General features: G+C 33.1%; 2 protein-coding genes across 12 annotated transcripts; both read left to right on the plus strand.

The window, feature by feature from the left end:
• Positions 1 to 279: 279 nt before the first annotated feature.
• On the plus strand, positions 280 to 6,133 carry LOC145015299 (phosphatidylinositol/phosphatidylcholine transfer protein SFH9-like). Of its 11 annotated transcripts, none has more exons than XR_013665825.1 (16): positions 280 to 297; positions 678 to 853; positions 946 to 1,207; positions 2,477 to 2,576; positions 3,042 to 3,308; positions 3,452 to 3,529; positions 3,608 to 3,709; positions 3,815 to 3,864; positions 3,951 to 4,050; positions 4,126 to 4,206; positions 4,281 to 4,355; positions 4,448 to 4,529; positions 4,625 to 4,965; positions 5,281 to 5,355; positions 5,651 to 5,825; positions 5,925 to 6,133. XR_013665825.1 is itself a non-coding variant. In XM_078973756.1 (16 exons), the coding sequence occupies exons 2-15, from the start codon at positions 847 to 849 to the stop codon at positions 5,801 to 5,803; spliced, it is 1,554 nt and encodes a 517-aa protein (XP_078829882.1). In that variant the 5' UTR covers positions 370 to 552; positions 678 to 846; the 3' UTR covers positions 5,804 to 5,825; positions 5,925 to 6,133. The 11 variants fall into 11 exon arrangements, 2 of the variants coding, with proteins under 2 accessions (XP_078829882.1, XP_078829881.1); XM_078973756.1 differs by lacking the exon at positions 280 to 297 and adding an exon at positions 370 to 552 and having other exon boundaries at positions 4,625 to 4,851; positions 5,756 to 5,825; XR_013665828.1 differs by lacking the exon at positions 280 to 297 and adding an exon at positions 372 to 552 and having other exon boundaries at positions 4,625 to 4,851.
• Positions 6,134 to 7,305: 1,172 nt separating this feature from the next.
• Positions 7,306 to 9,211, plus strand: LOC145015832 (UDP-glycosyltransferase 87A2-like). Its single transcript, XM_078974306.1, has 2 exons — positions 7,306 to 8,112; positions 8,191 to 9,211. Exons 1-2 carry the CDS (start codon positions 7,641 to 7,643, stop codon positions 9,042 to 9,044), a joined length of 1,326 nt encoding a protein of 441 aa, XP_078830432.1. The 5' UTR covers positions 7,306 to 7,640; the 3' UTR covers positions 9,045 to 9,211.
• The last annotated feature ends 1,009 nt before the right edge of the window (positions 9,212 to 10,220 follow it).

The following is a 10,220-nucleotide window of genomic DNA, read 5'->3' on the forward strand; positions in this document are numbered from 1 at the left end:
TAATAAAATTTAAAAATATCAAATCAAATATTTACAAAATTAGGATGCAAAAGTAGAAGAAAAAAAAATAAGTATTAAATAAAAATATATCAATTGCCAAATCATATAATTAGTACCCGTAAAAGATGGTGTTAGTAAAACTAGAGAGAGAAAATGGAATATTTTATTCCCATGGCTATTTTTTAAGAATGCAAATTATGCAATAACATGCGATGCTCATAAAACTCGTTTGTTATGTTATAAACGTAAAAGGATTATCGAACTTTTTGTGGGAAAGAAAAGAAAAGAAAAGAAAATGTATGTTCCACGAATCTTTTTTCTGCCGGGAAGATTTTTTTAAAGTTAACCGTTCATACAAAAGCAATTTCTTTACAGCAAGAGTGTTGTAATCACTAAGCAATCCCTTTAACTAATTGTGAATACCCAACTAAGCCTACCCCATTCTTTTTCATCATGATCATATAAACAATGCTAAAAGCAGTGTGCTTTGTGGGTTTAATCATACCGACGTAAAGACCTTTCATTCTTCTTTAATTGTTGCATGTGGATTCGGTAGAGTACATACAACTCATAGTTTCCATGTGCAATTCTAATTTCCGATTTTGATTGTATGATTATTGGTTTCTTTATTACCTTTTTGTTCTTCGACTGATTCGATCTACTTCTGTCCTCCCCAGTGACAGAATCTTCGATAGCGTGATTGTGCGAGGTTTTGACGTTTTCAAATTGTTGACTCGTTTGTTAAGTGGAGATCTCAGTTCACTACAATCTCTTCCATGACTGTAAGAAGATTTTGCGATTCATGCTGAGCTTTTCTAGAGTTCAATTAGTCATTCCTTATTTACAATGCCAGGTAATCTGTTGTCGATTTTGTTGAATTTTGAAGTTATTTGATTTGAATTTTGACCTAAAGGAACAACGATTTTTAAATTGATCATGTTGAAGCAGTAAGATATGATTTGGGGAAATTTGAGGAAGAGAAGAGAAGGATTAGGGTTCGATCTTTGAAGAAAAAAGCTCTGGTTGCTTCATCAAGGTTGTCAAACTCCCTCAGAAAACGACGGGTTTCTAATTGCCAATTTGCACACGTTTCCATTGATGATGTTCGAGATGAGGAGGAAGAGAAGGCCGTTAATGCATTCCGGCAGGTGTTGATTGAGAAAGATTTGCTTCCATTTTGTCATGATGATTACCACACTTTATTGAGGTAGATTGATCGATCTTTCATAAGTGCTTTTTTCAAAATCACAAATAAAAGCCTCTTTCCTAGCTTTCGCCTTTCTGTATAAAGGGGCTGTTTATTTATAGGGTATTAGGATTGTTTTTTTTTTTTTTTTTTTTTTTTTTTTTACGTAGAATGACTACGGATTGAGCAAGAAAACTAGCCTATTCAGACGCCACCTTTTTTACCTATTTGTCTTTCTTCTTTTTCTTAGGAACCCCTCTCATGCTTAAATTTGTTACATATGATGATATGATTTTTTTTTTAATGTAAGGGTAAAATGGTCATTTAGCCTTATTCAGATGACTTATTAAGTCTAGAAAACAAACAAACACAACCTGACCTTATGTCTAGACATACATCATTATCCTTCAACCACTTTATCATCGTTATTTATGCATTAAGTCAAAAAGAAAACGCACATAAGTACGTAACTGATTTTGTAAAATCCTTTTTATTTTATTTGCCTTCCAAAAGTTTGTTATGCTTATACATTCTGAAAAAGATCTGTTTTGAACAAAAAATTGCCAAATATGAGATTCACATTGCAGTTACATTTTCGAACTTGTCAAAAGTTGCATGTTCTTGAAAACTATGTTGTTTTTTTCTTTTTGTCTTTACACAACAATGGTAGTTTGTTTGAAAAGAAAATATCTACAATACGTCAGAAAGTTAATGAGCCAATATTTGTTTTTCATATTTTGTGATTGGAGTTTTGTGGTGTAAATATTTCCGTTTGCAAGCAAATAATGATGACGATTCTTCATAATCACTTGAAAAACAAATTTAGAACCACTTTGAGCTAGATGATAAATAGTAAAATACAAAGTTATTATTGCCAAAATCATTACAATACTGTTACATAATTTGAATTTGACCTAAAAGTCAAATGTTATCCTTTTGATTTGTTATTGTGACACCCTTTGACTTTTGAGGTCAACATATTTCCATTTGCAAGCAATAATGATAAGAGTTCTTCAAATTCACTTGAAGAATTTGAGAACCCTATTTAAGATACATAGTGATTAATCAAAACACTTAAAAATGTTATTGCCAAGATAGATATTCCCTTATCAAATTTTAGTTTCAAAAAAAAATTATAATCAGACTTTTGAAGTCATATCGATATCATCTCTTTTTTAGAACATATGAAGTAATTGCTCTAAACACAAAAACTACAAAAACTTATAGCTTTTATAAGGTTTTTCTTAATCCTGCCTTCTTGTATGCTGATTTTTTTAAATATGATTGCAGATTCTTGAAGGCAAGAAAGTTTGACCTTCATAAAGCAGTCAACATGTGGGCAGACATGCTCAACTGGCGAAAAGAATATGGTGCAGACTCCATCAGACAGGTACTTCTTGTAACTATCATATCATATTATCTTTACAACTACTTTTGCAACACGTCTCATTTCAAAACAAGTTTATTTTGACTTTAAGGTCAAATATATTACTTTTCAACTTCAAATCAAAATCAATAAGGGTCCTACAAATTTCCATAAGAAATATTAATACCTAAACATGGACTTTATGGCTTTATTTGTTACATGGAAGGGACTTGACAAGTTTTTATCAGGCTATTAGCTATAGACGAGGAGGGCATTCACGTCTTTTGCACATACAAGAGATCTCCAACAAGTCCTTGTCCCACTTTTTTGGGTAGGATACAAAATTGCAAGTTTTGTCCTATTGACATCAGTCACTGTCACTGTGTTGATGGTTAGCATCAAGTATGAGTTGTTTCTTGAGTAATGAACAAAAAAAGAGAGGCGATTACAATGTTTTGACAATGATTATAATGAAATGATGTTTGAAAGGATTTCATTTATGAAGAGTATGAAGAGGTTCAAGGGTATTATCCTCATGGTTATCATGGTGTGGATAAAGAGGGAAGGCCTGTTTATATTGAAAGACTTGGAAAAGTGGAACCCAGTAAGCTTATGAGTGTGACAACAGTGGAAAGGTTTTTAAGGTATCATGTACAAGGCTTTGAGAAAGCTTTTGCTGAGAAATTTCCAGCATGTTCTGTTTCAGCAAGAAGACATATCGATTCTTTTACCACAATATTGGATGTTCATGGCATGGTTAGCTTTATTTATTCTCTCTCTCTCTCTTGCTAAATAGCAGTTCACTTTCATCTATTTGTTTATTATAGCACTTTACTATGAGAAAGCTACTGATTTATATTAATTTTTGTATTAATCTGAGGGTTTCTTGATTTATGTAGAACTGGATGAGTTTTGGAAAAGTTGCAAATGATTTGGTCATGCGTATGCAGAAAATAGATGGTGACAACTATCCTGAGGTGCAAACCCAAATGCCAAATTTTCTTCTACATTTATCGTTTTTTTTACTGATTCTTTTTTTTTTTTTTCCTAATCAGACATTGCATCAGATGTTCATAGTAAATGCTGGAAGTGGATTTAAATTACTATGGAATACAGCAAAAGGGTTTCTTGATCCAAGAACAACAGCAAAAATAAACGTATGCTTCACCATACCCATCTTTTCAAATCATTTTACTTCATTTTCATTGCTATGTAAAAGCTATTTTCAATTATGAGGATGAGGGCATTCACGTCTTTCACAGGTTCTTGGTAATAAATATCAGAATAAGTTGTTGGAAGTTATAGACTCAAGGTATGTGTGTTAGTGTATACTTTTTATTTGCTTTAAATGCATTACATTTACTAAAAAAAAACTTGCATATTTATTTCATTATGTAGTCAATTACCCGATTTTCTTGGTGGGACATGTTCATGTCCAAATGAAGGTGGATGTCTTAGGTCAGATAAAGGACCTTGGCATGATTTAGAACTCATGAAGGTATGTTCATTCTTTTTTTTATTTTATCTCTCTATGTGAATGTGTGTTTATTTTGTTGACTTGGATTTTTTACAGGTGGTCAACAATGGAGATTTGAGGAGAAGTTGTAGCTACTATGAGGATGTTGACTTAGAGGTCAAGTCAATTGTTTCAGAGGTGGGGTTTTGACTCATATCTTGTGTAGATTATTCGTGATTATCGCATTTTTATAATTATTTTATTTGATGCAGACACCAAGCAGTAAATTTTCAGAGGATTTAGTATCTAATTCAGGATTCGATAGATCAACGTCTCTTAGCCACAGGGTAAGTCTTTGTTAATTTATAAGGTAAATAAATAACATGCTCAATGGAAACATTTAACATACTAATTTAGTTTTTTTTTTCTTCTGTTATAGGACTATATAAATAATCTTGTATCTAATAGCCCTAGATTTGAACGGATAGTTTCTAGTACTCAGATCGACATTGTTCCCTCAAGTAAGTGATTGTTAGTTTGTATTGTATTGTCAAACAATCATAATGTACAAATTCAAAAAAATATTTAAGATGTTTTTTGTTTTCATTTTTTGAAGCAGATGATTTGATACAAAGAAGAAGCATTAAAAATGTGGTTGATTTCGCTTACAAAGTAGTAGGATGTATATTTTTTCTTGTTGAATTGGGGAAGTTTTTAGTGGGATTTATAACAAAAAAATGGTGCAATTGGAAAGATAAACCCCGATTTGTGGATGATTTGAGTCCTCAAAAGAAGGACTTTTTGCAGCCATTTGAAGAGAAGTTGAAACAATTAGAAGAGTTGGTATTAGTTCTTTCTAGCAAACCTTCTAAAATTCCTCAAGAGAAAGATGAAATTCTTGTTGAATCTTTGAATCGTATAAGGTCAATGGAGTATGACTTGCAAAAGACAAAGAAAGTATGGATTTTTATTCTTTCTCGGTTTAAATGAAAAAAAAAAATCTAATCCCATTGTTGAAAAATATACCTAACCAAAGCAATTTCATCCAAAATACAAAACAATTTTCACTGCTATAGCTAGGTAGTCCTTTCACAACATAATATGCTAATAAGAAAAAAACGGAAATACAATACTATAATGGGTAGAATTTCGATGTAAAATGGCTAAATAAGAAAAAAATAAAATAAAAAGTACAATGTTGTAATAGAAAGAAATGGAAGTACATTGCTATTTCTTGCATTTAGCCCTTGTTTCATTGTTTTGTTTTTGCAGGCCTTATTTGCTACGGCTTCAAAACAGATGGAGCTTGAGGAATCACTCGAGACTTTACGAGAGGGTGCCATAACAGTAAGTACTCAACAAGGTTTAATTTCTAGAAACAACAATCAAAGTATTTCTATTGATTTGTTTATTATAGCATCATACTTTCATTTCTTCACATTACATATCCACCCAATTATAGTAATATCATCCAAATACAAAGCAATTTTCACTTCTATGACTCGGTAGATTTTTCAAAGACTTGTAAGAAAAAATTGAAGTAGAAAGCTATAATTTGGTAGACTTTTCAAAGTACGATGCCTTAATAATAAGAAGAAAAAAATGAAATAAGTACGCTGACAATCTTAAGTTGGAATAATAGGCAGCAAACTCATGTTGGGTAAGACGTCCCAAGTCAACTTTGCGTGGAACAAGATGAAGTTTGAATTCTTGGCTTTTTACATTTCAATATTTCGTTAAATTTTAGACAATTTCCACCATGCTATTGTTGGAGATACGTTGTATTCAGCCATAAGGAGTGACAATTAAAACTCAAGGTGTTGCCAATCTCTTCCATACTAGCTGTTTTATTTATACACATTACAAACACTATCATTTGCTCAATTTGTTTTTTTGTTTTTTTGTTTGTATTACAGGATGTGCTCTTGATGGTCTTCTGAATGTGTTAAGAGGTGTGGATGTTTGTTGATAGATAGTTTACATTGTGCAGGGAGTGATATATATAATAGCTCCGTATAGAAAAATGAAAAATAAGAAAACAAAAACAATAGAAACCGGACAATTTGTTGTAACTTGTGACTGTAACTTGTAGTTTGGCTATAGATGTATCATGTATATTTTTTTTCGTGGTGGTTGTTAATATATGTTAATGGCTTCAAATTGTTTGATTTATAGTGTAAAGGATTGGTCGTTAAAGTTCACCAAAAGTCAGTCTTGTTAATGCAGAAAAACGTCAGCGACCTCTTTGTTGATTTTGAAAACTTTGAACCCATGCTGTTTATCAAGTTACAGATAATGATTAATGGATAAATTTAAGGAAAGTACATTGCTTATCCTCTTGATGTTTAAGGATAAAAAATCAATGAATTTATTGCTAACGAGCCAAACATATGTAAACATTTGCCGAATTTTTGTCTGAAAACAATTGTCGGTCTTTTGTCGTTAAAAAATAAGACATGTTTTTTCATAAATAATATCAAAATTTTCGAACTTTATGGAAGATTTCACTTTTCAAAATTGTGAGTCTAACAAAACCACAAACACCCCTATATTTTAAGGGTAAATTCATAAGATAATGAAAAGTTTTAGGTCAATTTTCATTTTAGAAAATATTTTTCTTTGTTGATGCATAATCATTTTCAGTGGTTACAAATTTTCAAGTACATAACTTAATAGTTCTTTCTTTTCTAATTAATGAGCTTTATAGGTTAAGCATTTTAATATGAACATTTATACATGAATGATTATTTTAGATTTAATATGGACGGAATGAATGAAAGAGCTAAGCCAAAAAAATATTATGTCAACTTTTATCTATTTTCCCTTCTTATATTTTTCATCAAATTTCATCACGTGTTGGAATTGATAAATTTTATTAAAATTAATCCTTAATATGAAAATTATTTGATAGAGTTACAATAAAATAATCATTTAGTTTCATTGAGACGGTTTATCGGTCCATAATACATAATATTTATGCACGCATCATTACATATTCGATCGTTCCATGATTATTTCACCCATACAAGTTTCAATGGAAAAAAACCCGACTAATCTAATGTAATAACTTGTACATAGTGATCTATCATGTTCAACACTTAAGATTACACACATCCATAATTTTTTAATTAAAGAATTATTATTTATGATAGGTACCAATCTATACCTTATTAGCTTAAACGAGTTTAACCATTAAAATTTTAATGTGCTTTAATAACCAATCAAAATGCATATAGAAAGCTTTTAAATATGTTATGTAAAAGAACAGAAAATTATCTCCTTGAAAAAAAAATACATAATTATTTTGCCTAAAATGATTATTAACGCTGTTAATATTTGCATTTGACCCAACATAATATTAGTAAAAATTTACAAAACTCTATTAGGGACTATAAGTAACATTGTTTCATACGTTTAGGGACTATCGATTCAATCCACCATTCCACCCTTCTAGATAAATCAACGGATTTTCGTGAACAGTTTACAGGCCCGCCATTTTTGAAAGCATGATAACTTCCATCAGTCAACCAATTTCTCACTTTCAAAAAAATTCAGCATTTTTATAAATAACGATCCGACAAAGTCTTACAACACCCTTTGATTCTTCAACCATTAGGCAGTGATTATCGGAGATGGCGATGAATCAAGTGGTGGTGATGCCGTACCCAGCTAGAGGCCACCTGAATCCTCTAATGAGCCTCTGTGACTTGCTTTCTTCCAGATCAGACGGCACCACCATCTTCACCGTCGTCGTCACGGAGGAGTGGTTAGGACTCATCGGATCTGATCCAAAACCTGATAATGTCCGATTCGCCACCATTCCCAATGTAATTCCATCTGAGCATGGCCGCGGCTCCGACATGATCGGATTCCTCACCGCTGTTCAAACCAAAATCGAAGCTCCATTTGAAGAGGTGCTTGATCAGTTAAAGCTTCCGGTGAAACTCATAATCGCCGATGCTTTTTTGAGCTGGATTCTAGATGTTGCTGACCGGAGGAATATTCCGGTGGCAGCCTATTGGGCGATGTCTGCATCAATGTTTACTATGTGGTATCATGTCGACCTCCTTGAACAGCATCGCCACATTTTTGTTGATTTATCAGGTGCGTGATTTCTGATTTCTCGAAAAAACTGTTTTCATTTTCCTGACATCACATGTAATGATCGATATGAACTTACAGAAAGAGAAGAAGAATGGATCGATTACATCCCTGGATTACCTCCCACGAAAGTTGCAGATATGTCTCCAGTCACCAGGGAACAACTTCATGTTTCACCTAATCTCATAGCAATGATGAAAAGAGTTCAATCTCTTCTCCTACCCACAATCTATGAGTTAGAACACGAAGCTGTGGATGCACTAAGATCCGAATTAAACAAACCCATCTACACATTTGGACCAAACATACGCCAACTCCAACCCCAATCACACGAATCCAAATCCAAATACATGACATGGCTAGATTCCAAGCCTCCAAACAGTGTTCTATACATTTGTTTGGGAAGCTTTCTTTCGGTTTCCACTTCCCAAATGGATGAAATCGCAGCCGGTTTAAAGCAAAGCGGTGTGAAATTTTTATGGGTCGCTAAAGGAAGGTTGAACGAGAGTTTTGGTGATGAAGGGTTGGTTGTGGAATGGTGTGATCAAATTAGGGTTTTGTTGCATTCTTCGGTGGGAGGGTTTTGGAGTCACTGTGGGTGGAATTCAGTGAAGGAGAGTGTGTATTCTGGTGTTCCGATGTTGACTTTTCCGATATTTGCAGACCAACCACTTAATAGCAAGGTGGTTGTAGATGATTGGAGGAATGGATGGAAGATGAAGAAGGAACTGCGTAGAAATAATCTGGTGAAGAGGGGGGAAATTGCAGAGATTGTGAGTCGGTTTATGGATAATGAAAGTGTGGAGAGAAGAGAAATGGTGGAACGGGTGAAAAATCTTCGGGATGTTTGTCGTGTGAGTATTGAGAAAGGTGGATCAGCTGTGAAAGACGTCGATGTTTTTATTAAAAACAATATATCTAATGACTCCTCATGACAAATGCAAATATAAGATTATGAATAAGACAGTTAGATACACGGATAATGATTTGATAGGATAAGATACTTTTAAAAATATAGAGATTTAGTTCTTATTCTTTTTTTTCTTGTAAAATAAACTCTTATACTTTATTAATATGTACACATTAAATCCTTTTCACCGAATTCTACAGGTTTTGCTGACGTGGAAGAGTTTATTTTACAAAAAAAAAAAAAAAGAATAAGGACTAAATATGTACATTTCAAAAAGTATTTTACCCTATCAAATCATTTTCCCTTTCTTTTATTTTGTTGAAATGAAATACCCAGGTGACATCCACATATCCACAACGTGATTTTTCCAACTTTTATTCATCATGAAAAAGAGGGAGAACCCCGATCTCCTGCGACTCCTTTGTGTGTTCCTACACATCACTAGTACCAAGGAGAAATGATGGCAAAAACAACAAGGTCGAAGGGGGAGGGGAGAGGAAGTAGAGACGGTAGTTGGCGGCGAGGAGCTACTCTGGTAGCCCCCTCGTCGATTCTTTCTTCTTTTTCTAGCAACATATCTCAAAGATGGAGGCAAAGAGAGACAAATCGGAGAAACACAACAGGTAAAGGGTGTTTGGTTGTTGTTGTTCGACCGGAAGGAAGAGAGACGAGAAAGAGAAGGGTCGCCGCCCTTTTCTTGTTGCTGGAGGATCACCCACCTCTGGTGACTAAGCTAATAACTGCTATTTAGTGCCACTTGTGTTTCCACATCAGCAAAACTTGTAGAATCCGGTGAAAATGACATAATGTGTACATATTAATAAAGTATAAGGGTTTATTTTACAAAAAAGAATAAGGACTAAATGTGTACATTTCAAAAAGTATCTTACCCTATCAATTCATTTTCCCTAAAAGAAAATTCATATATGACCGGTATACCGGGTATAACCGGTCACAAGGACTGCATTGTTACAAAAAATAAAGTATAAGAGTTTATTTTACAAGAAAAAAAGAATAAAGACTAAATGTGTACATTTCAAAAAGTATATTACCCTATCAAGTCATTATCCCTTAGACATGCAATGGGGTGGTGTGACACCATAAAGTTCATGGCTTTATGCAGATAATTTTAAATTGTATGGCTCGGGAATATAGATGGACGTGACGAAACAAATTTCGGTCAAAATGTGTATTTTTTTAA

The sequence above is a fragment of the Lactuca saligna genome, chromosome 9 (assembly GCF_052625555.1).
Source record: "Lactuca saligna cultivar CGN05327 chromosome 9, ASM5262555v1, whole genome shotgun sequence".
In the NCBI taxonomy this organism is placed as follows: Eukaryota; Viridiplantae; Streptophyta; class Magnoliopsida; order Asterales; family Asteraceae; genus Lactuca; species Lactuca saligna.

Coding starts and splice junctions, on each gene's coding strand:
- LOC145015299 (XM_078973755.1), top strand. Junction 3,865..3,950: donor TTGGAAGTTATAGACTCAAG/GTATGTGTGTTA, acceptor TTCATTATGTAG/TCAATTACCCGATTTTCTTG. Junction 4,356..4,447: donor CAACGTCTCTTAGCCACAGG/GTAAGTCTTTGT, acceptor CTTCTGTTATAG/GACTATATAAATAATCTTGT.
- LOC145015832 (XM_078974306.1), top strand. CDS start 7,641: ATGGCGATGAATCAAGTGGTGGTGATGCCGTACCCAGCTAGAGGCCAC. Junction 8,113..8,190: donor CATTTTTGTTGATTTATCAG/GTGCGTGATTTC, acceptor ATGAACTTACAG/AAAGAGAAGAAGAATGGATC.